The sequence below is a fragment of the Acanthaster planci genome, linkage group LG20 (genome assembly GCF_054643075.1).
Source record: "Acanthaster planci isolate LZ-2023a linkage group LG20, COTS_SCS, whole genome shotgun sequence".
Taxonomy (NCBI): Eukaryota; Metazoa; Echinodermata; class Asteroidea; order Valvatida; family Acanthasteridae; genus Acanthaster; species Acanthaster planci.
In genome coordinates this window covers 8,691,545-8,717,547 of record NC_141796.1, presented here as the reverse complement: position 1 = coordinate 8,717,547, position 26,003 = coordinate 8,691,545, and the positions used below count along the sequence as shown (strand labels likewise).

Below are 26,003 nucleotides of genomic sequence, written 5' to 3'. Positions count from 1 at the left end.
CAGCACTGATTACTACATTTTACTACAAGTAGTAATTTGTAGTATTATGTAGGGTTAGGGTTAAAATACAATGAACAAATCACTGTACTGTGCTCTCATTCAACACTTAACACCAAATGATACTTGTATAATTACATGTAATACATGTGATACTAAGTGATACAATGTTACACAGTGCAATACAATGTATCAAGTTCACTTCCTATTGTGTGGTAAGTAAGCCTCTTATTGGCAAACTTGGAAGCCTCTAATCGTTAGTTGATGGGTATATTGTGTACATGTACCGGTTCGTATGCTATGTACGGTACATGTACTGTATGTAATGCACTATTGAATATGGCCCCAGCTCCTACATGTATATCCTACATGGTGAACACATTGTGTGACGTCACACAACACACATGTACATGTACATGTAGGTGTACATGTACTGTACATGTATTAGAAATGTACATGTACCACATCGGTGCAGATGTGCATGTACTGAAACACATGGTGAACTTTTTATGCGCAGACATGCCAAGAAGCATTTTCTATGCATTCCTTTTCACACTGTGTCCAGGATTCACCTACGTACATGTACAGTATGCTGCTCATGGAATTGAAACCAACAGTGGTCAGATCCAGGAATGATTTGACAATGTTGACAGCGTCTAATGATGCAAAAGATGTCTGCACTCAAGACCAGTAACAAAAAAATCCCTCAGTGTAACTTTTTTGAAAAAAACAAAAACCTGGTCACACTGAATCCTACATCTATGAAGGCGTACATGTATACATGTATATGTAGGCTCAAGGCTATCTGTAAGCACTGGATCTTCGACTTTACATTCCTTTAAAAAAATCCTCCAAGGTATTAATCTACCAAAAAAAACTGAAAAATATCTGTGGAAAGTAAATATACATGAACAGTTTGATTGGAAAATAAAGAAAAGAAATAATAAAAAAATTGGAAAAAAATTTTTGAACGTTGGTGTTGATACGTGGCAAGCATTGTGCACGTCAATGAGGCACTGTACCAAAACACAAGATACTTATACATCTAAAATCATTTGCAATGCCCACTGTGCAATGCTGCAGAATCCGGAAATCACGTGATTTGGGCAATTCACAATACAGTGCGCCACCGAGAGGTTGCTAGGGAGTAGCCAGTTTTCAAGCGAAAGCATGGCCCCCTCGCTGCAATTTACATTTGAGCGTATGTCAGTAGACAACTGGGGGGAAATGTTTTGAGAGGTTGGGATACTCCTGGCAAGATATGAAAGGATTGAAATGACTAACACAAACTGATACCTGAACTGTACTTACAACCTTCTTCCCCGACTAACAAACATCGGGAATAATTCAACGTGCCTGTGCATGCACGCAGCCAGCAAATAGAATTTGTCAACCACTTCCCACAATGCACTGCTAAAAGTGGCCTTTCCCTGGCAACCTCCTGGTAGCACACTGTATTGAGAATCGCTCAGAAAAAGCTAGTTCGGTACTTCAAAAAGCCAGGGTCTTTCAATAAAACACACGAATCAGTTAAAGGATAGACTATCGAGTGTGTGTGTGTAGACATTCCCGAATAGCGTCATACTGAACATGAGCTGTTGGAATACCGAACTAGCGCATTTGGGCAACTGTGCATTTGGCCGCAATAACTACAGGCACCACGACTACATGTAGGTGCCACTACAAATTTTTCATTCTCACCCTTGGCAGGCCTGTGGAGAGTTGCTTGTGTAGCAGGTCGCGCTCTCGTTCCAGCTCGCCGATGCGCAGGTCGGCGCCGCCCAGCGCTTCCTGTGTCTCCCGCAGCGACTCCATGAGCCGGTCCCGTTCGTCCAGCATGTTGACCATTAGCTGCTCAAAGTTGGCATCGTCCCCGTAGCTGGAGCCACGCTGGCTCCCATCCTCGGAGATTGTGGGCATTACGTCGCACATCATGTCTTAGAATCCGAGGGCGTTATGGGCAGCGTCGTCGTCTTCTTGTCGTGGTGACGGTCGTGGTGGTGTGGGCTGGGTCTCTATTTTTAATTCCAAAGTGTGACTGAGGGTGAAATCCAAGTTGAACAGCCAAATCCACCAATGGCATTTTTTCTACAAGTTAGGCCTTGTACAATCTAGCCTACAAGTCATTACACGTAGTGCACTGTCATGAACTGTTTAACATGTTGAATAAATGTTCAATACACGATTGGTCATGTTGGTTTCCTCCGACACTTGTAACCAAACCTTCATTTTTTTTTCAAATACCATCACACGAACATTCACAAAATGCTTCCTGGTGCAGTTTTCAGGTTATTGGACCGTTCAACATCCTATTCAAATCATGTGTCAAATCCAAATCGAGACTCTGTCCAACAAACTCTTTTCTTAGTGTTCTTGGCAGCTGGTATTTCTTTTTCCATTAAACACCGGCGTGGTTTAACATGCCTACTTTTCCGCTTGCAATCTGTAACTCCACTTTTGACAATTCAGAAAGAGATGGCGACATTCGATGAAAAACTACACAATTGCAAACAACGAAGCGAATGTGTGAGATCACTCAATTCATAAGCTTCAACGCTTGAACAGCACCTAGGCCTACCGCACATGTACATTCACACCGCGGGTCAACAGAAAAAAATTACTGTCAAAATTATATCCGATATTATTCCCTTCTCTTTGCTCCTCAGCACAAAAAATACAGTCAACAGGATTCCCGGAAAGCTCATTTACCTGATTCCGTCACCTGGACTCCATGTTGGTATGAGAAAAGCGCAGAAAATCTTCCCCAATTTTATATTCCCTTTCCCGTAACCTCCCGATCATGCAGCACACGCAAATTACTACATTGGCCAGCCATCATGGTGCCGTAGCTGGTCCCCCGGATACCAATCACGTTACGAGAATACTTCGAGTAGGTCGGGAACCACCGCAAAGTCATCGGTATTAGACTCGATACCAGCCTCCTTTGTTCCCCAAAAATCAAAAAGAAGATTAAATAAATGAACCAAGTTTTTCTTTCCAGCGTGGGTGAATTTCAGTTACAAGAAGTATTCTTTGCCCACTAATGATGCATTTTAATCATGTTTTCCTTCGGAAATTAAAGCAACTTGGAATTGATGCTTCCTAGGGGATTTCAGAAACAGATGACCAGACAATGCCCCGCCCCCGCTTTCCGCCCCTGGGTTCTAATTCGTGGAAAGGAGTCATAATGCCATGGATAATACAAAGTTTTCAGAATAATATTTAGGTCAATTTGTAAGTTTCGCGTCACTTCATAAGGTCTGTTGTGCGACAACCTTAACTGGGGTTTAGTTTTCTTTTGTAGCGGTTGCAAAGTGATATGGATGAAAAGTTTCCGAACTCAATTGTCCTTGAAATGTTTTTGAACAAAGCGTAGGCCTAACGAACAAAGTTTACTGACCGATGGATGAGATTTTTTGTAACCTTTTTTTCTCCCTTGAGAGGCTGGGACGTTGAAATATAACATCGGCAATTTAATACCTTGTTTTTCTTTCAAATTTCTAGTCACATCCGATTGCAAATATTTAAATATTATTAAATATTAAATTATTAAATATATTTAAATGAAATTCCAATAATATCATCCTCACGCTTTTCCAGATCCCCTTGTGTGTGTATGATTGTGGGTTTCCTTATTATGGGGGTACGGTACTTGGTCTTTTAAAGAATATAAGGGCGGGTGGGTGAAGCAATTTACTTTATAACCCCCCCCTACATTAATAACAAGCTTTTTGTCAGCTTGTGTCAAAAATGCTGTATTTCTGACCAACAGTTGACTCAAAGTAAGCCAGCTGTATATTTTTACACAATACTTGCTTCCCGTATGGCCCTTGATGATTATTTCCCTTAAAAATATTTTTAAAAAGACACCAAACTGGCAAAGTGTTAAAATTGTACAACATCCAACAGCAGCAGAACCTGGGGCAGGGGCCAAGGGGAGTAATGTTACTTTCCCAACCTCATTCCTACAAGGGCTCGGCCCCTACAGGGTACGTCACAAGATCATGAAAGTAATACTTAAGCCCTTGGTATCTTGGTTAAAATTACCAAACGGTTTTCAGATGTACTAGTGTCTTGCAACTTGCGCAATTGCCGTTTACTTTTCTCCTCGTTTTGTCACCAGTTAATATCAGAAGTAGATCAAAAACTCCATTAATCCTCCTTGATACGACGTGAATCTGGTCACAGTCGTGAAAAAAAAGGACGGAACCGGACGGAAGAAAAGGGAAACAGAGATAAAGGGGATGAACATCAATAACTCGCTTGAAAAAAAAACTTAAAATCGACCCTCTCCCACTCTTTATGTTTGATCAGTTGGATGCTGATGAGTTCCCCTGCCGCAAAAAAAAAATCACGGCGATGTCCATGGTTACGACACAGACCAAGCTACGTTCTGAAAAGCTGTCTGTATACAGCCTGAGCAGAAGCACCCCCTCGTCGATTGAAAAGAGCCATTCGGGTCGGAAGTGTTCATTTTGTTGGTAGCAATGCGTCAGCAACACGGCTTCAGTTTCATAATTCGTGAACCAGCACTACCGAGGAGCCTCCGTTGCTGGGAAAATTGCACCACCTCTTGGTCCAGCTTGGAGCCATGCTTTGGCCTCACGAGCCCTACATAGTAAAAGTGTCCATGGGGCCCTAACTTTAAATTTCGAGCATCATATTTTATCCTCTTTAATGACAATCAGAACCCGGATTTACAACTAGTTAACCCCTGCATTTATATTCGTGTTCATGCCCTCCGTTACATGAATAAATTAAGGAATGAGAAACAAGTGAAGAGTTTCAATGCAAAATATATCCATTTTATTTATTTTGAGATAATGCACGATTAGTCTCCTATCATGAAGAAAAATAAGGAAATGTAGGCCCCCTACATTCTATGATATCTCCAAAAATACACATAGCAGATATTTTCTGTACAATATTGGTAATCCTAACTCATATTTTTCAAAAATGGTGGACCTAGCGTTTTGCGACGAAACTCTTCAATCTATTGGTGATCTTTTGAGTTTCTTCCTTGAAAATATCACACTGACTTAAGCCGTGATTTTTTTCGGTCACGGGTATCATGGATCTGGATCTGGATAGATAATTGAACAGCTCCAACTGGAACCGTGATCACTCAATTCTGGTTAGAGAGGCATCTAATCAAACAGCTTTTCTGTCTGTCTTCAGAAAGTAGATGAATTTTGAACAGGTGTGATGTTATAATATGTAACCAAATTCTTTTCCCAGCTGTGAGTTGCACACTACAATTAATTCAAATTAACACCATATCCAGCCGGCCAATTCCCCCCCCCCCATTTTCAGATCTTTTTCATTATTATTTTAAATTAATTTTAAGACATAAAAGCCCCAGTCAATGCATGAGCTTATGTCACCGATAGAGCGCCCTCTATTCACGCAGTGATTAGTCAGATACCCAAGTGGGTATTTTTTAAAGGATCCACTATTAGGTTGTACGTCTGGGCAATGTACAGTGGATAGGTGTGAACTGAATTACGGTACAGAGATAAAGTGTGTCATAAACTTCTTAAAAATGACCGAAGTAGTGGATTACGACAGCTTAAATGTACTTCTGAAGGTGAGCTTTGGGAAATAACCCTTTGTTGGATGTATTTCTAAGTTTGATTCCATCGACGTATAACAGAGTAATTGAAACTGCGGAAAGAATTAGGGCCTAGGCCTAGCATGGTTGGCGCGGCCGACATCACCCGTCACCTGACCGTCGACCGCCACCATGACCGCACGCGTACCGCGTATCATGGGTGATTTTGCTCAGTGGTCTGATGGTAGAAAGGCAGTTGGGGAAGAAAAGGGGGGAAATGTTTGCTCCTTTTTCCTTCCCACAATTGTCCAAAATCACTCATGCTAGATTAGCAATGAGGCTTACCAGCTTATCATACTCATTCATAGTCGCCTAGGCTCTAGGGAGACTCATACATTTTTCAACTAGCCCTTGGCCTATTCAGTGTCAGGTCAACTCGCCCCCTGACCAACTCACCCCTTACCAACTCGCCCCCTGGCCAACTCGCTCCCTGACCGACTCGCCCCCTGGGAATGTCAAACAAGTATGGCCGGCCCAATGTGTAAAAAAAACTGAATGGTTCTAACCAACGATGCGACAAGAACGACTCACGGATGGTGATGGATATTTGGACATCACCACTAATCACTTATTTATTCAAACGTCTTAGCGCTTCCCACGTTGACTGTCTGATTAGGTTTTTTGTACATCAGACGTTATATAACCTCAGGTTCAGCAACTTCAACCCTCAGTCCCATTAATATTTGGGTATGTGACTGAGGTCCGCAGAAGTGACGCAGATGGCCCATACACACGATAATACTGAATTAGTTTTACCAATATCTAAAAAATAATGTTTACCCCAAATTCCACAGAAAGTAAACATCCAGCAAACTTTAAACAGTATAACTTTCATAATTTTCAACTTTGAGTGCCCGCTACAAACCCCAGAACCTAAATTTACGGGCAGCAATCACCGATTCCATCTCCGTTATTTTTAATTAAATGGTGAATAAGCCGGCCATACGTGCTTGGCAAACTTAGGGGGGCGAGTTGGCCAGGGGGGCGAGTTGGCAAGGAGCGAGTCGGCCAGGGGTCGAATCGGTCAGGGGGTGAGTTGGTAAGGGGCGAGTTGGCCAGGGGGCGAGTTGACCTACAGTCACCTGTTCTTTTCTGCATGTTCTGTTTTCTTTTTGACTTGATCTTGGAGAGCATGTCACAAGAAACATTTAGATATAGGCCATAAGTTTGGATTCCACCTTGTCGGTGGTAATTTAATTTTATTTGGGGCTTTCTCACAACCTGTAGTCTTGTCATCTGTCTTACAATGCTTCAGCACTGTTTCATTTTAAGTGATATTTATGCAAAAATTTCGGCAGGCTAGAGGTTATATGGCTTCCATTCCCAGCACATGTACATGTACTGACTGTGATGACTGATTGTGACATTTTGGAATCTCTACTCCAGGCGAGCTCCAAGGAATTGGTGTTGCGGCTGTGCAATCAGGCATTCCTTTACAGAGATCTGATCCAGCCACCGGCCGAGGTTGTGCACAAGGTCGCCGAGGGGCTGACTGCCAGTGAGGGTGAAGCTAGCAAGGTACTGAGCTGACCAGGGCTCGGATGTCTCACAGCTCCACGTCCACATCTGAAGCCATGCTTGTGTAGTCCCTTAGGGTTTCATCTTGTGTATTGTTTTCTACTGGAATCTTCTTAAATTTGCCCAAATCTGCCATTTTACTGGGATCCAGTGGCACACTTTTGTACCTCAATCTTCAAAGGGACATTAAGCCCCGTGTACTGTAGAGCAGCCTTCATTTTGCTGGATTTTCCTCAATCCTACAAAATCATTTAGAAACCATGAAGGATATGGGAGGTTAAGGGTTAAACTTCCATCTTGTTCGTCTTTTCCATGTTCAACTTATCCAAGTTCATCTGTTCCTCTTATTTTGCTTCTTTGAAAATCAGTTGTTACGGTCCCTCGGTAATCTCATCCGGAATGTACTCTACATTGGCTGTACAGATGCTACCTCTGTCCAAGCTGTCTTCCCAAGTAAGTCTGACATACATGTGCCAGTGTAGTAAATGTGTTTCAATGGACATTGTATGCAGCAATTTTCTTTTATCTGTAATACTTAGTAGAGTTGTTCTACTTCTTATACCATCCACACTGTGGGTCCAAAGTGATCACTTCTCATATAGGTTTTCACCTGGGGCTGGAAGACTACTTGATGTGTCAATCCAAAGAGGTCCTTAGTAAAACTTGCAGTAAAGGATCTATATTGAAAACATTGCTTTTGACATGAAATCGAGCTAGAGGATTTGGTGAAATTTTAGCACAGTATGTTGACCTCACAAAATTTGTTGGACAAATAAAATCCTCTGGAACATGTTCTATTTCAGTTAAATACTTCTTGCAAGATCAGAATATGGCCCTTGGAGTATTTGCCAAGAATTTACATTGCTTTAAGGACCTTCTAGTACTGAGCCAGTGTGTGGTCTCTGCAGTACACATGTTTGTATAGGGAGAAACAAGGGGTCTGTGCTGTGGGCAAGATGGAAAATTTGGCAAGATTTGTACTTAGGCTGTAGGCTACTCAAAGTTAAGACTGCAACTAATTGTGGAAACTTAAATAAGCTTAACAAAAGTACAGAGATATCCAGTAAGTGAATATTTCCCCTAACGTGTGTCACATGTTTACAAGAAGGAACAGATGTGTGGGACCTGATCTAATCAAGTGAAAACTTTGCTGAAGAAACTCTTGCTCAATTTCTCTTTGAGCATTCCTAGTTTGTTCAAAGTTACAATCAGCTTTTGAGAGTTCACCTTCTGATGTATTGTGGCTTCCTGTCAAAGATCTGGTGAAGATATTAATTTTCCCCACATCTGCATCCAGGTGACTTCCACAAGAATCTGAAGGACCTCCTCACCAGAATCTTTGCCGAAAATTTGTGAGTGAAAATTAAATTTGTCACCCAAAAACTCCATCGGGTTTGGACTCTCCAGTCCTCTTTCTCCTGAAGATGAGACAAGTCCTACAGACCCATCCAGCCACCAGAATTAGAAGCCATCGATTCCACATTTGGGTACAGGGGCCCAATTTCACAAGGCTGCTTATCGCAAGGGAAATATCAGCGCTTACCATAGCATGAAATTCTGTGCTTATCGCGATCATATTCATGGGTTAGCGAGGATATTTGGCTTGTGAGCAGAATTTTTCTGCTTGCGCGGTTAGTGCAGAATGGAGATTGTAAGCGCAGAATTCTACGGTAAGCAGCACCATGAAATTTGGCCCTGGTGGCACGCTCATCTTCACTGCCCTTGAGACTGTTAGGGTGTTGTAACTTGTCAAAATGCATGTGAGCGTGATGCGATTGCACTGCCACATAAATGACATTTACATGGATCAATCTGTTGTTTTGGTATGTTTGTTTTGTTCATTACCCGCATGTTTGACCAAAAAGGTCATTTGTTGGATGACTTCTGAATTTGGCTGTCTTTTTGAAATGATACAGTATATTTCTTTATCTGCAGGACAACGTGGAGAAACAGATCTGTCAATAGCCAAAGTGAGTTTCCCATCATTTAGTGAGTTCTACTTTCTGTGATATATATTGGCTTATCACACACCTTCAGATCATGAACCCAGGATATCCCAGGTTGTGTCACATCCTACTGTCAGATCCTGGACATTGGATGTCACAGGTTGTGTCACATACCCCCAGATCCTGAACTCAAGATATCCCAGGTTGTTTCACACACCTTCAGGCCCTGCTCCCAGGCTATCCCAGGTTGTGTCACACACTGTCAAATCCTGCACACGGGATGTCACAGGTTGTGTCACATACCCCCAGATCCTGAACTCAAGATATCCGGGGTTGGGTCATACACTTTCAGATCCTGCATTCAGGATATCTCAGATTGTGCCACGTACCCTCAGATCCCACCCCCAGGATTTGTTAGGTTGTGTCACACACTTTCAGATTCTGCACCCAGGATATCCCTGGTATACTAACACCTTCACAGCCGTCACAGGTTGGGCACACTCTCTCAGGTCCTGCACCTGTAGCATCCCAGGTTGTGCCTCTCACCTGCAGGTCCTTTACCCAGCATATCCCAGATCGTGCCACATACCCTCAGATCCTGCACCCAGGATATGCCAGGCTGTGCCACACACCTTCAAAACCAGCACCCAGGATATCCCAGGCTGTGCCTCACAGCTGCAGGTCCTGCACCCAGGATATCCCAGGCTGTGCCTCACAGCTGCAGGTCCTGCACCCAGGATATCCCAGGCTGTGCCTCGCAGCTGCAGGTCCTGCACCCAGGATATCCCAGGTTGTGCCTCACAGCTGCAGGTCCGGCATGCAGGATATCCCAGGTTGTGCCTCACAGCTGCAGGTCCTGCACCCAGGATATCCCAGGCTGTGCCTCACAGCTGCAGGTCCTGCACCCAGGATATCCCAGGTTGTGCCGCACACTCTCAGATCCTGCACCCAGGACAGCCCAGGTTTTGCCAGACACCTTGAGGTCCTTCATCCAGGATATCCCAGGTTGTGTCACACACCTTTAAGTCCTGACTTAGGAATTTCCATATTGTGCCACACATGCTCAGATTCCACACCAAGATATCTCTGGCCATATTATACCTTCACAGCCTTCACAGGTCGTGGCACACACTTCAAGGTCCTGCGCCCGGGATATCCAAAGTTAACTTGTTCCACACACCTTCAGATCCTGCAACCAGTATATCCCAGGTTGTGCCACTTATGTTCAGATTCTGCACCCAGTTTATCCCTTGTCAGATCATACCTTACCAGCCTTGGTCTGTTTGTGCTTGAATGCAAGGCAGGCCGGATTTATATTGGGAAGGTAGCATCAGAATACTAAAGGACATAGCAATCAATGAAATCCCATTACATGTCCTTAGAGAATATAGTCAGGTCTGCAGTCTATCGTGGCGTGCTCAGGCTAATGGCTTCTGTACCTAAACAGTGACCATAGTTTCCGGCATGGATTTGGTTGACTAGTCTCTGTGCGATGTTTTTGTCTGTCCCAGTATCCTTGCCGCGTCTTGTGGATTTTGACTGGAGGGTTGACATCAAGACGTCCTCGGACACACTGGCCAGGATGTCTGTGCCCACATGTGTACTTCAACTCAAGGTCAGCATTTGCACATCATGCACATCATGCTGAGAAGTCTGCAGAAGATTGATGTAATTTTTGGTGTGCTGACACGACGAAGGAATCAGACATGGTGGCCAGTGCAGCCGTACACCAATTCAGGCTCACAGAACAAACTTGGGCTGGTTTGACTTTGCCTTATTGAAATACCAAATCAGCTTGTTGCAGTAAGGGTCCTAGTCCCGAATATATCAAAACCCTACAAAATTTAGAGGGGGCATGATTTCTTGCAAACTTGCAAGCTTCAGTATCAACACAGATAATTTATGGCTCATTTTGTGAGATGCATCTGAGAGAAAAACAAGGTCCGGCACCACCATAAAAGGTTTGGACATGTTTAGGCAGAAAGTCTGAATTTCGAATTAAATTGTGATTTTTTTCGGTGCACAAAGTGGCATATTCAAGAAAAGACCACAAGGAATAAGCTATTTGCAAGTTCAATTTGAATAAAATCTGGTACACTGAGTTATCTGATTGCACATAAACGTAACAATTTGAATTCCCCAGACTGAAGACACTGTTACTATACCTTGTGATTTGGGGCAAGCTTTTGCATAGCGACCACCATCTCTGGAATGGACTGGTTCCTTTGTCTCCTTCTTATCCATTAAAAAGTGTGTTGGTGTATGTGCAAGGCGCCTCTTATTTAACTAAGAAAAAGTTTGCCCCGAATCACGAGGTATAGCAACAGTGTTTTACGATGGAGAATTCAAAGTGTTATGTTCACATGAATTTAAGGAACCCAGTGTACCAGATTTTATTCAAATTTAAGTCGCAAAAGGATTATTGAAGCCCATGTTTTACTAACAAAAAAGCTGATTGTGTCGGCAATAGAATGCTGATCATAAGTCTAATAAAACCAAAGTTGCAAAATCAGGCTTCTCTTTCCTCACTTCACGGGCATGGAATGGAAAATTCAGAAACAGTGCCCATTCTCTTGTGACGCTTGGAGTTTATTTTTTGACCTTCCAGTTGGATGTGTGGTTTGTCCGATGTGATGATTGACTTCTTCCATTTACAGGTTCAGGAGAATCCAACAAGAGTTGACACAGCTCCAGAAACATCCACTATGAACGTGGAGCTCAGCAAGGAGACACTAGACACCATGCTGGACGGCTTAGGGAAAATCCGCGACCAGTTAAACTCGGTCGCGCAGAAATGACGAGGAGTCTTTACAAGTCATTTTATGAAAGTATCCATAAAAGTAAAAGCAATCTAGCCTTTAAATCCTCGACGAAGAATGCTTTTGTCACAGCTCATTTGAATAGCTTGTGAATTGGCTTAAGACAGAATGACTTTGTGATGGACTTGTGATGGAATTACAGGGACTTGTGATGGACTTGAACACAACATTGGGGAAACCTCTGCTCGTTGTTATTGTGTGCAGGTTCTGTACACAAAGAATCGTAGAAGAAATGTAACTTTTACCATGCCTCTTTCTTCAACATTTCTGCTGAAATAAAGGCCGAGATAACATTGCTTTTGTGCGTGATTTTTCCTCTTGCAAACAAGTTGGGGAGCACACCGTCTCGTTGAATCACCATTTGGGATTATCTGAATGCACTGACGTCATCTTACCATTTGCAGAAATCTGACAATTCTACTGAAAGTGCACGACCTTGATTTATTTGGGTTGATACAATTTTGGACATACTTGATTAACAGGCAGTCTTTGGTATCACTGGTCAAATTATGAGGTAGTGACAGGTCGAATCACAAGCCAACTTTCAAGTCAAATCAGAAGCCAGCGATGAGCCAATTCACAGCCTGCACAATAGGATGAACAGTAACCACGGGAAGCCCTTGACATATTTTATTGGGATAGCGTTTGTCTTCAGAATGGATAATTTGTGATGGCTGAGACCATCATAAGACAAGACACACTGTCACGGGTAAGTAACTCAAAATACCATCACAGGGCTGTTTAAGAGGTTGAACAATGGCAGAGAAATGCTTTTGGTAGAGATTAATCAAATATCTTCTGACTTGAATCCAGACCGGAGGTCTTGTGAGGTTCTTATGATGGTCTTTTGGAGCCTTGTGGTGGTCTTAAGAGGTCTCGACTACAACACTGTCGATGACTAACTCTAGGAATTCACTAAATACCAAGTCATCGGTTTCTTTTTTGGGGCCAACTATAGCTGTTCCAGTGTGGCGGTCCCCCTGAATAGCTGGACATTAAACGGACGACTTCCCCGTTGTGCCCAGAGATGGCATGACGTATTTTACCATATAATGTGGTAAGGGGGACCGCTGAGACTGGGAGACAGCTTAGACCGTCACACCGGGTAGCACTTGGGTTGGTTTTTCTACAGAAGATAAGGAGTTTGGAAATGTCGACTTAAAAAGCTGGGACAACCTCAAGCTTCCATCGCTCTGTAAATTTCTCCCCAGCATTGAAAACTGTATTTCGATCCCACGTTGTTAGTGGTAATGGCTGAAATACTTTATTCGTGGCCAAATTACAAAAATTAAAATTCATCTGCAATAAACTGTGCACTTTTGGGTCCACCAAAGCTTGTAAAACGGGGCGATTAAAATTTGTGACCTCCAATTCCATTCTGCATTCCGCGTATAGATATTTCGATGGTAACAGGATGCACATCTAATAGGAATGGATTTTCGTTGTCCAGTTTAAAATAAATTGAATGACAAATTCTTAGGTTTCTACTGTGGTATATATATTTAATGATTAATAACGAACCAGTAAGCCAAATCAAAGCAAAAATACCTTTAATGCTTGTACATATTTGAATCATCAACATCAGACTTGAAAAGTAGATTTGATTTTGGCAGTGTATATTCCAAGTACCTTTCACAGAAAGTGGTGTCAGAATTTGAAACCGCAGTATACCATGGACCCTGGTTATTAGAGGCCTTGTCCAAAAGTTACGGCTTGGCTGGAAACAACACATGTACCCGCTGGAGCCACTATTACTGGCAGCTGCAGCCACTTCTCATACACCTTAGTGTTGTTGCTAGCCACAGCCGATTGATTTGATATGGCCTGTCATTGCTCAGTTGCCCCTAATGAAATTTGAGAGATGTAAAGATTGCACCACTGACACCGACGTACATCAAAGGTCAGAGTGGTGATATACATGTATTAATCTTTTATAGAACTTCTTAGCTCCGTAGAATTATGTTAAGTGGAATTTCAAGGCAACACATTTAAGCAAAGGAATACTTGATATCACTTTTAAAAAATTATATATATTCTTCGTGGATGATTGTTTCATCCGTTTGGTTTTCCAAGATCGATCGTCAAATCTCTCTTTAGTCTAACTTTATAAAGCGAATCAAGAACTATTGGTTCAACAAAATCAAAGAATATATTTTCACAATGTTAGATATATTTGTGCATTTTCAAAGCAAGGCTAGTCTTATGAAAACCCAGCACCAACAAGCAGTGTCAACAGTCGTTAGAAATTTGTAATAAAAGTTACATTTAATGTATTAAGGCGACCAAATCTCCCTTGCTAATTTGTTCTGTGAACACGATGTTTGTTCAATAAATGCTGTTTGGCGCACTATAGATGCATCCTCAGAGAATGTTTGAGAGATTACATCTGCGCGTTAGAGTGGTGCAAATTCCACGGTGAATCATCTCAATTTCGCCATGTGAGTGAGCATTAATCATTCACTCCACTTCAACCTGTCGGGAGCGTGTACGTGTACATCGAAAGTTCCGCAGTTGCAAAATGAGAGGTTTTCTTTTCTTTTTTTTTTTTTTTTGGCCTTTTGTTCCTTGCTGACAGTTTCCGGTGACATCAGCAGAGGGGCCCAAATTGAGTTGACAAGGGCCAGATAGCAGCCGAACGGAATCTTTTTAACTTAGAAAAAAATGTTTGTTCTGTCATGCTTCATTCATGTCACCACTCAGTAGCATTTGCGTCATCACTTGTGCGGTTTCTGACAAAAGCGCTGGAGCACTAACTTTTTGGGCCTCTGGGGTTATTTCACAAAGTCTCTCCATCTTGGATTAATAAGTCCAGGATCAATTCGCTTAGCCATGGTCCAATTAGATCAGCCAATACAAAACTGACTTGGCAGTCACATAAAGTCATAAAGCCCAACCTGGTGAGTCTATGAAATCAGTTGGCCATGATCCATCTTGCTCGACTAATTTACAACTGTTTGATGTGACTCAATAATCTTGACCGGTCTAACTGGCTTGGTAGAAATGTCGCCCGGCACGCTTGGCAAAACTTCAGACACGTCAAAACTCTGCGGACTCGGCTTAAGTTTAACTGGCTCAGAAAAAAAATCAGCTTCGTCGTGCAGATCGACTGGCATAGCCGTGCGCTGACCAGTTTCGCATACAGGTCTAAGTCCCAAATGGTCCGACTGGAATGAAAGGTTCCAACTTCTCTGTTCATGGACTGTAAAACAAAAGTAATGATAGCGTCCAAGGCAAATTTTCAAGAAGCCACTCCAGCCACATCTCTCAGTCCAGAAATGGGTTGTTTGAATTCTTCTTCGGAGGAGGATCTTCATCAAAGCTTATAGTGACTGTAGGTGTGGTAGGGCGTTGTCCAAGCGTCAACGGCTCAAAAGCAATCGGAATAGACTCCACAGAGAGGGCCTCGGTGCCTTGGTTACTGGTCTCCGGCACCTCTCCAGGACTGCTGTCGTCTTTCTTGTCGTCGGCTTTGCTCTCCTGGTCCTTGTTCTTCCGCGCCTCCCACTTCCTCACCAGGAACGACTTCCCCGTCCGGTCCCGGTCCCCGCTTCCACCGCGGGTGACGTCCCCGTCTTCCTTGGTCGCCTTCCTCATTAAGCTCTCGGACGACTTGCTCTTGGCTTTGCCCATCTTGTCCTCTCCGTCTTCCTCTTGGGCCAGCGAGTCCGGTTCCAGCAGGCTGTTCTCCTCCGCCTCCTCGTAGTGCCAGCTCCGCCTCCTGAGGGACTTGGGCATTGCCGGGAGGGGCAGCTTGTTGGCCACGTTATGCAGGCCGGAGGAGAGGCCCTTGCCCGCTCTCTTGATGTTGTCCAGGTTGGAGCTGGCCGACAGCCTCAGCTCAGCCGAGATGCGACGCACGCGGGTCTGCATGGGCGACCTCAGGGAACCCGAAACCAGGCCTATACCGGATAGCGTTAAAAAATTGAAGTTGAAAATTTAAATGCTGGAAAAAAAATGAAAACGACTGGTGTTAGAATGAACTTGCAATCTCCGAATCCAGAATACTACATGCACAATGCAGTTTTGCACAATGCTTTGATCAAAGGGTGCTAGTCAGCCTAAACCCATAGCATTGGCATCGACTTTCAGCAAAGCTAGAGACACCGGTAAAGGGCTCGATAGCAATGCCGCGTGCTCCAAGATCGCAGGGTCAAATTCCAATCCAGCCCAGTTCTTCCACTAAACAAAATGTTAATCATAAGTGAGCCTACTCAGTGCCTCCACCGTAGTTTATCCGACGATCGCAGAGTATTTTAGCGCAGCTGTCATAAGTACAGGTAGGCCTATGCTTTTCCTCTGTCTGCCATGGAATGCCTCTCACCGTGTTCCCACTCTTCTTTCTGTATCCATCCCGTTTTCATCCTTCGTCTTACTGTATCGTCTTTCCCCAGGTGCATCCGGCCCTCATCTGAATACCAATCCCCCCATATCCGGTGGATCATCCATCATGTACGCATGCATGAGTGAGAAATCCCCATTAGCGGCACTTCAAACCGCCGGTCACGTTTTTTTTTCCCCCAGGCAGGGGATCCCTTCTTCTTTTAGCCACACACGACTGCCTCTCCTCAGGGGTTAATGTTGGGAGATGAGCGGAAATCAAAGAAACAAATAGTTTGAACGACTGTTTTAACAATGGCATCTATAACAGCTGTCTGTTTGGTTGTTTATTCCCACCTGTTTGTTTCCCTTTTCTGGTAGCTTTTACTAAACGTCTGCCAAGCATTATGACCTGTGCTGTTCATCTGGGACCGCGTCCACAGCACAAATCACAGTTGACATAAAGCGCACCGCCATCCAGCCTTACAAGGCAAGCTACGAATACGGGCGTTTCACAATAGTGTGCCTCCAAGCGTTTGCAACGCGTGGGCCAATCACAATGCAAGAAAGCTGTCGACCCAATGCGCATTTGGAAATGGTCGACAAATTTCGCTCGTTGTGATTGGCCAACGTGTTGCAAACTCTTGGAGGCGCACTATTGTGAATTGCCCGCGTTGTGTGTAGCGGTATATCAGGCACGCGTGTCCAGAAACAATTGAAACGTCTGTGTCGGGTCTATCCCTGTAAAGTCCGGAGATGGTATTTTGCTGGATGGATTTCAAAAGAAGAGAGAAAAACGACTGTCGGATTCTTATTGTGAGGGCTCGGGACATTGTTTTTGTCACATGTTACGCGCGTGTCAGAAAGATCAGCTTCTTGGAAGTGATACCATAGTCTGGGATTAGCGACTGCTTTCAGTTCGTTGGTAAATTGGCCTTGTTTTGCTGTGTTCCAAGGCGGGAGTGTTGTCATTCCCGCACCTTGTTTGATTAATAGAACACACACCCCATCACTGAAAAGAAGTCTGTCGCTGCCACCCGGCAGCCCTTCTGGCGAACGCTTTGAAAGAAATAATGTTTTCGTCCTTGGCAACCGGGATCTTAAGTGCGTCAGTTGTTTGACGACGTGTTGGATTTCTTTGTTGTTAAAGATTTTTTTTGGGGGGGGGTTGAAGTCTATTACCGTCGTCTTCGTGGCTATTACTCTGCTTGACGTCACCGGCCTTTTTGACGTCACCTCCTACTCGTGAGTCTCTGTGCAGGTCCCCGTTGCTGCTGTCTCCTGCGTCGTTATCCTGAGTGAGTGCAAGATGGGAAAACAGCTGAAATGGGGATAAATGACAAAAAGGGAGGGGTGTTGCAAGGATGTTTATAATGGACCAAGAGCACAGTTAAGGCCTTCGCCAATTTACGAATGAAACTAGTCCCACAGGGCGGCCTATAGAGGGTTTGCGTGGCAGCCATCTTGCAGGCCAGTCCTTTTGTTCCCGTTATATATAATTATGTCTAATCTCATACGAAATACTGTGAAGGAAATGCAAAGTCTTCTGGGTAGTACATGGCACATGCGCACTTCCACTAAGACCACCGGTCGCACAAAATTTCTCCAATCCAAGCTCAGAAAAATTAGCTTTTTTGTATGTATAGGGTCGTGGGGGTTGGCGATAGCACTGTAAAATGGATCGAGAAAGAGTGGTTGACGTGTTTGGCGCGGAAATCAAGCAAATGAAAAAAAAATTCCCTCTGGAGATTTCCAGCGGGGAAAGGTGTTCACGAAGCGGGGCAGCTGTAATGAAATTCACGTTAGGGTCTTGTTATTGGAGTCTGTATCAGTGTAGACTGAACGAGAGATATACATGTGCTGCACGTATTCGATTTCTGGTCAAAGTTGTCACAGTAGTAAAATTAATTTTACCCACATCAAGTATTTAAGGCTTATTGAAATGTCCCGCGGGTGATACCTGTTTCACACTTTGCCACTTTATGACTTTGCTTTTCAATTTGATACTCCCCCAACGTAAAATAAAATTGGGGACGTCAGCAAATGGCATCTTTCAAATTGTCTCCAGTCCTTGCCTCATAAATTTGTGTTTAACGACCTGCCTGATGGCGCACCAAAGCCAAACTAACGACATGTCAGTGATTCACGCTCCGCTAAATCTTGACATTTTAGTCAGTGGTCACGGCTTGGAAAAGTGGAGGGTTGAATGAGCAGGGATTTCACCGGAAAGTCCTCTTCTCGTGCCAATGGGAGAGCGTTGCCGCGGCAACGCCAATTGGGAACTAGCAAGGGAGGAGAGGTTGTTGAAACGGTCAGTTAAAAAGTCAACGCATTCGGACGACCAAGAGTGGATTTAACGGGAGCGTATTTCCTCTGAGACGGCTCGCTCGTGTGTCCGTGGTTACCGGACGGCCCTCCTACGGCTTTTGGCGCAGAACACTCGTTCCGCGGAATCTGATAATCTTGCAGCCGTCTCTTGGTGATAACGTCCAACCAATGCATAAAAGCCTCAACGGAAACTGGCCCGAGGCGACGAATACGGTGTCCCGGATGGGGCACGCATGCTGCAATCGAGAATCTTTGTCACAACCCTGCAAATTCCACTCACAGATGCACGCAATAATTCACAATTTTTTTCGCTATGCAGTGATTTTCCGGTTTGTGTAAGGCATATTCATTTTTTCCCTCGATTAAACGAATGTCTTCCGCCAGTTGTTAGCATCAAAGCTAACTGCGATGAGAGCAGTGTGAACTAGCACCTTCTAAATTTTTTCAATGTCAGTGGTGTCCCGTAGCAGCTGTGGCTACATGTCTCGAGTAGAATGTCAGTGCAATAGAACAATTGTAACGGGGCACCAGTCACGTCTGAATTCGATTCTCCCTCCATCTGGAGGAAAGCATTACACTTGGGCCCAAATAAATGGGGGGCGATGTCACATTCCACAATTTGCTGATTGCGTAGAGTCTCGTTCTCTGACAGCACATCCTGCGAGAGTTCGACGTTCATTTTTAGCAACACGTCTGCTCGTGATGGTCCAGCAATTTGCAACGATGGTTCGTGCATCTGATGACCAGGCGCAGAGTTAAGTTTCCAGTACCACTTTTATTAAGTAGAGAATATGGATACATGAGACTGAGACATGTAAGGGATCGTCTAAAACTACCACTGACTTCGCTTCGGGCGGAGACTCGTGGAGAAACCTTGTGGGCGGGTATCTCAGTAACGGGGGGGGGGCATTATCTGGCACAATTCCTGCGACATTACCAAGGATTCAAACCGAAATTGCTTCGGTATTGCTTCGATTGATTTCATTCGCTTAATTCGTTCGGGGTTTTGTGTACTTCAATGTATCATGCACTAATTAATTCTGTTACTTCTTGCCCAATATTAGCTCAATAATAATAATTTTTTTAGACTGGCGGGGTATTCCGTCCGCGGGCGTTTCATAATAGTGCGCCTCCAAGAGTTTGCAACACGTTGGCCAATCACAATGCGCGAAATTTGTCGACCCAATGCGCGTTTGGAAAGGGTCAACAAATTTCGCGCGTTGTGATTGGCCAACACGTTGCAAACTCTTGGAACTTACAAGGGAACTAAGAAAAGGTCTTGGTTGCTACAATGCACAGTGACTGGATCAGTCTGTACGCCCAACTGCGCACCGGGAAAGGTGGCGCCAACCACGTTCTCAGACGGGAACCCACAGGTTCATGCACATTTTTCTTCGTTTTTCAAATCCTGCGAGAAGAACAATTAATTAACTGAACGCAGGACCCTCGGCACTATACTTTTTCACGGTGGCCCACTAAAGCTAGAAATTGGCAGCCAAGCCACGTGTTATACAATCACACTGTTGTAACAATGGTATGAGAATAGACCGATTGCGCCAGCTAAGTCTCGTATCAAACATCTACAAACATAGCGTCCTCCCACAGCAAAGTGCATCATAAGTGTCATTTATCAAAAATAAGGGTGACTGTCGGTAAAGTACTCGGACTACTGATGTACTGAGCACTATACCGAAACTGGCGTTATATTTGGTGAACAACATTTACGACACACTTTGCTATGGGAGGACGCCATACTTGTTGATGTTTCATACCCATTTCAGGTCGCCCAATGCTCCGACACAGCTTAAATGAGAATGATGCATGAAATGAAAAGATTATTTTATTCCATAAGCCCCCCAGAATGCAATATTCGTATAGACCTGTAACATATGACCTAATGCTATTTCTCAGGATGGATTTTTGTGTCGAGGAGATCCTAATTTAATTTGGGATTTTTGCTCTGATTCTGATTTTTTTTCACAGGCTTTCGGGGGCAACACTGAGTATACAGTGTTAAAATACACGTCGGGCAGGGCAAAAAATATCCAAAATTAAATGTGACGTATCGCTTTGTTTACATGGTTGGATAGAACGCAATCCATCAAGCCCCCCCGTAAAAGGGCACGCGCGCATGACACATACGACACGTACATGTAAACAAAGTGTGACGTCATTATGTTTTACGTGTCTAACTTTGCCGCGCCCCAAACACGTACTGTCACATTTTTTGACAATATTTGCAATCGTAAACATATCGCGGTGGCTCGAGAGGTCGGAGGTGTTGGACTCAAAATCAAATGGGGTCTCCCCGAGAAGGTTCAAATCCTGCCCGCACTTTATATAAAAATGTGCCGACATTTAAACAATTTGTCGATTCTCCTGGGCAAAAAACATTCATCAGTGAAACTGTTGCTATCCGGTTCGTAACCCACGCCCACTGCGCATGCACCGCACATTGAGTTGCAGGCAATGATCGCCATTAACGTGAACCATGGAACCGGACTTCAGCGATCGTCCAATGGGAGCCTGGAAATCGTGGCGCGTCTGCCTTTGTGACGAAATCCCTTACGAACCGGATTCTCGCAGTTGGATAAAATGCATCAAAATAATGAACAGGCTATTCCATCCTGTAAGTCCCCCACGGAATCCAATATCAGCATTTATTCTCTTAGTAACATGTTTGCTCAGTGCCTTCAGTGCAAATACTGCGCGTCAATCACTTCTGGCCTGCTCTCTTTATCGCCTACGCACAGCTGTGAACATTACACACTGCTGTGTACATGTAGTTACTGTAAGAATAGCATTATCCTGCAGAATGGTAGAAAAATACCTCAAAACAGTGACCACTCTTTGAAACTTGTATACAAACCATGACAGTAATTGTCGCCAGAGTAAAATAAGGCAGCAGATGAATCACAGAGAAGAATTCAAGATGTAGAATTTATATCTGAGGGGAATTTTACACTATAAAGCGAAATGGTGTGTCTGTATCAGTTGGGGACATACGTGAGTTTTTTCCGTGCAGGGAACAGATAGTTGTCACAAGGTCCCCTCTTCTTACATGCACTTCACCAAAATGTCGTTCAATTGTGTCTAGTGTTGTGCCCAGATAATTTCATGAGTTTCTACCAACTGATCTTGCCTAACAAGCCTTTTGCGAGTTAAACTTGAATGAAATCTGGTACACTGAGTTATCTGATTGCACACAAATATAACAATTCGAATTTCCCAGACTAAAGACACTGTTGCTATACCTCGTGATTCGGGGCAAGCTTTTGCATAGCAACCACCATCTCTGGAATGGACTGGTTCCTTTGTGCCATTCTTATCCATTGAAAATTGTGTGTTGGTGCAAGGCGTCTCATATGTAACTAAGAAAAAGCTTGCCCCGAATCATGACGTATAGCAACAGTGTCTTTACTATACAGATTTCAAATCGTTAAGTTCACGTAGATTAAAAGAACTCAGTGTACCAGATTTTATTCAAATTTAACTCACAAAAGGCAGGAACTGTTTCGAGACGCAAAATCCCTTCTTTCATACTGTAACTAGGTGGCGTGTTGCTTTTTTCTTTGCCTTGCAATGTAGTGACAATAATGTGTCAACTTCTGGACACAAAATGGATTGAATTTGCTATCTCTCGAATGCATAATGTTCGTTGTACACTGCGACATACACCCCTCTCTGTCCATATCAGACATGTAATTCACATCTTACAAGGCCCTAGTTCCAAGTCAGAAGACACCCAAGTTGCCCATTTCATGTCTGTGATATAGTACAAGGGTAATCAAGTTGCGCCCGCCGTTTACCATTAACAAGGCAGACCGGTTTATCTGCCCACATCCATTTTGCTCGCCATCAATTTTACTAACTTGACTTTCCCCTCAACAATCTTCACGATCGCAAGTCGGCGCGGCAGACGTGACTTTGCTTCGCAACGATGCCATGCACGGAAGAAGTTTGATCCCATCTTAGTGAGGAGAAGTGTAATGCTAATGTGAAGTTTTTATAATGCATGCACGTATACCTACGATCTTGCAACCTTATTCTTTCATTATTTTTAATGAACATGTCTGTAACATTGTTCAACTATTAAACTGGGCTATAGCGTCCTAGCTTGTAATTAAAACGCAGGAAACACATGTTTAGTATTTTTGCCCCGAGAGGGCAGATGGAAATATCACGTAGAGTTCATAGCCAGACACGTTGATGTACTATTATGTACTCCATATTAGCGAACAGGTCGTGAGCGGCATTATTGCTTTAGTCTGAATTTTAGACATGCTGGACTGAGTTAACAAGGTAAATATTATACCTTTTCGGGAAGAAACTTTAACACATTATATTCGCTATATCACGACAACCTGTATATTCAAAGTAAACATGTACGAAAGTTCATTTTTATTTGACCTTCAATTTGCAATTCATTCCTTCGACACAATGGTTGAACCGCTGGGTACCTGCATAATCTCCCATGCGTACCGCACAATATCAACTATACACATGCGAAAAACCTGAAACTATAGCAAGCCAACATCTTTTGGGCCCAATTGTAATTATGTGTAATCTCATGTTGTTTTTGTTATCGACACTTGATGGATAAAAAGTGGTTTGTTTCAAGCAAAGTTGATTTGGAGCTTGCAAAAAAACTTTCGAGTTCTAGAGTCAATAACCAGAACCAGATACTATTTTTAGTTGGGTACTCGATCGTATAGCCGTGGTTGTTATGGTCCGTACGCTTTCAAAGCTGGTATATGCAACATTTAGAAAATGATAGAATTTTTGGATTACTCAGTATCTGAATTATATCCATGATTCAACATGCAATAAGCCATTTGCGAGTTAAATTTGAATAAAATCTGGTACACTGAGTTCTTTAAATTGACGTGAACATAACAACTTGAATTTTCTTAAACCATTGTTGCTATAGTGACTTTGGGGCAAGCTTTTGCTTAGTTACATAAGAGACGCCTTGCAACAATACACTGTTCTCAATGGATAGGCCTAGGAACGGCACAACGGAATTAACCAGTCCATTCCAGAGATGGTGGTCGCTATGCAAAAGCTTTTCCCGAATCACGTGGTAGAGCAACAGTGTCTTTAGTCTGGGGAATTCAAATTTTTACGTTTCTATGCAATCAGATAACACAGTGTACCAGATTTTGCGTACTCCCTATACTTACTATAATATTCAAGTGACAAAAATACAGATAAAGGTGAAACCTCAGGTTTATAATTTGTTAAGCTATTACCATGTGTGGTAGGGGAATTCATAATTACAAGATCACTATCCACCGATATCGTAATTAACAAAGAAAACTGTCATTATTTGCACAATTATGACGTCCATGACACAACCGCTATCTAAAAATACATTGAAGTTGTAACATTTACCGTTTAACATTGGCCGTGTCAATATTGTAAAACTGACATCTGGCTTTTTGGGTTGAGAATTGTGTACCGAGTAGGTTGAAGTGTAAAGGTTGCAAACCTTCTTGTGAATATTTTTCAAGCATTTAGCAAAGGTTTGAATACTCGTACATTTTCAACATACAGTTTAATATTGTATTTTCATTCAGTTACAATATACACCCTTTCATGCAGGTCTTGCAATCTGGATATCCACGTGCAGAATGGTGATGTGTTTTGTTTCTCCTCAAATCTAAACTTTTCTCTGCCATGGCTTCATCCCAAGCTCCTTAAGTCAGTTTCAAACGCAAATCAACAGTTCTAAATTTTGGTCTTTCATCAGCCTGGCTATTTAGTGTTTCGTGAAAATAGAGTCTTCGAAAATTACTGCTTTCCGTTTTTAACCAACCCCCCCAAAAAAAACTAGAATTCAACTGCAGCAGGTTAACAGACGCCACCACCACGAACGTGTGGTTATCTGTGTCACTGTAATTATCAGCGTTTTATCAGCAAATTTATATCATTAGCTCAACTGTTGCTTTATAGTACATGAACATGTACTACCTTGAAAATAGAAGACTCGCATTTGTGTTGTCATGGCGTCCAATGTAGCATATGTCCTGTCTGGCTTTTGGTTGAAGTGTTTAAATTGAGCGTCAATGAACAAAAAAGATCATTGATACATGCAGTGTTTTGTGAAACGCAAGGCCTTTACAGAAAATATCAAAGAATAAGAATTGTATGATTTATTGTTTTCGCACCTAGCTAGCTCACGCAGAGCCTATACATGCAGGAAAAAAATGCACATAGGCCTGTTTGAGCGCGCTGTAGAATTGGAGGAAATAGTGAAACCGCCAGAGTTAGGTTAAATATGATGATTTGTCTGTAGGGGATAGGAAAGAAAGCAAATAACGGGAAAAGGAAATGTAGACTGGAAAAAAATAATTTCCAATTCAGGAAGGAGAAGAAAGGATTCGTATGGGCTAGACTTCACATCATTAGGAACTTTTATTAGATTTTTTTTGAATGGAAGCATTAATTGTCGATAGAGAGAGGATAAAAATGAAGTCTGATGTGAAACAGCATACAAAAATGAGAAAGCACTCTACTCTTTTGAATGACATGCAGGACGGAAATCATTCTGGGTGTTAAGCTCGGATGATACTAGATACGACTGTGAGCTTAAACTCGAATCGGGCGATTCTTACCTTTTCTGGTGTTGCTTCGAAAGGATTGGATAGAAGGGTCGGAGCGTACGTGCTCGACATCATCGCAAAGGCAGAAGGCACCTCGTCTAAAATCACTCCGAAATCCCGGTCATAATCCCACGATGAGAAAGGAAATCCAGAGATGGCTTTACCACATGCGCGCGCCAAAGATGCAGATTCTGTAGGCCTACTGCGTTCTAATGATGACGTACCCTGCGCGCCGACTATAGTGGACGATCCATTGTAATGATAAAGCCGAAAACAGAATTGAAAAAATAAGTTAATTTAATCGGCAGCCGTGCAAAGTGTTCATTTCGTATTCAGAATATTCCTCTGTGAGAGCTACGCAGAGGGAATGATTTCAGTGTTGCAGCTGCTGCAAATTCCATAATAACCAGACCTTAGTACTCTCGGGCGAACCACAGTCACGCGACTAGCGACATCTGTTTGGATGGGACAGGCTCAAAATAGCATTCGATCGTGGGAAAACGTCCCGGGCGTACCTGGCTCCCGGTTTTTCCTCGCTTGTGGGGCAACAGGACCCCAGGAGAACCAGTCAAGTCAGCTTGATCGATGATGACCCTATACTAGAAAGAGTATGGATCATTTAAACATCCTTGGATCTAGTTTTTCACTATCGCCTATCGAGCCGTCGGATAACAGAGAATACTGCCACCCGATGACCGAGGGCGCGCTCCGTAGCACACGGGTGCAGGCCATGAATAAACTGCTATAGCCAACAGTAATAAATACCCGAACTTCAAAAAATTAGGAAAAATACTCATGAGTTTGTCAGGCGTTCGAGACACACATCAAGCTAAAGCCCGTTTTATGATTTTTCATTTTCTTT

At 43.2% G+C, this 26,003-nt stretch overlaps 3 protein-coding genes across 6 annotated transcripts; 1 reads left to right on the top strand and 2 right to left on the bottom strand.

The window, feature by feature from the left end:
* Positions 1–1,641: 1,641 nt before the first annotated feature.
* On the bottom strand, positions 1,642–2,920 carry LOC147795902 (liprin-alpha-2-like). 2 transcript variants are annotated; one of them, XM_087130589.1, is made up of 2 exons: positions 2,707–2,920; positions 1,642–2,035 (listed from the first exon to the last, which is right to left on the bottom strand). In XM_087130589.1, exon 2 carries the CDS (start codon positions 1,930–1,932, stop codon positions 1,678–1,680), a length of 255 nt encoding a protein of 84 aa, XP_086986715.1. In that variant the 5' UTR covers positions 1,933–2,035; positions 2,707–2,920; the 3' UTR covers positions 1,642–1,677. The 2 variants fall into 2 exon arrangements, with proteins under 2 accessions (XP_086986715.1, XP_086986716.1); XM_087130590.1 differs by having other exon boundaries at positions 1,642–2,010.
* A 2,551-nt stretch (positions 2,921–5,471) lies between these two features.
* On the top strand, positions 5,472–12,184 carry LOC147795901 (COMM domain-containing protein 9-like). The gene is made up of 7 exons (XM_087130683.1): positions 5,472–5,584; positions 6,995–7,126; positions 7,495–7,579; positions 8,424–8,478; positions 9,062–9,096; positions 10,584–10,687; positions 11,730–12,184. Exons 1-7 carry the CDS (start codon positions 5,540–5,542, stop codon positions 11,868–11,870), a joined length of 597 nt encoding a protein of 198 aa, XP_086986809.1. The 5' UTR covers positions 5,472–5,539; the 3' UTR covers positions 11,871–12,184.
* A 770-nt stretch (positions 12,185–12,954) lies between these two features.
* On the bottom strand, positions 12,955–25,618 carry LOC147795900 (uncharacterized). Of its 3 annotated transcripts, none has more exons than XM_087130680.1 (3): positions 25,154–25,618; positions 17,391–17,529; positions 12,955–15,790 (listed from the first exon to the last, which is right to left on the bottom strand). In XM_087130680.1, the coding sequence occupies exons 1-3, from the start codon at positions 25,214–25,216 to the stop codon at positions 15,156–15,158; spliced, it is 837 nt and encodes a 278-aa protein (XP_086986806.1). In that variant the 5' UTR covers positions 25,217–25,618; the 3' UTR covers positions 12,955–15,155. The 3 variants fall into 3 exon arrangements, with proteins under 3 accessions (XP_086986806.1, XP_086986807.1, XP_086986808.1); XM_087130681.1 differs by having other exon boundaries at positions 17,391–17,502; XM_087130682.1 differs by lacking the exons at positions 17,391–17,529; positions 25,154–25,618 and adding an exon at positions 16,213–16,803.
* Positions 25,619–26,003: the final 385 nt, after the last annotated feature.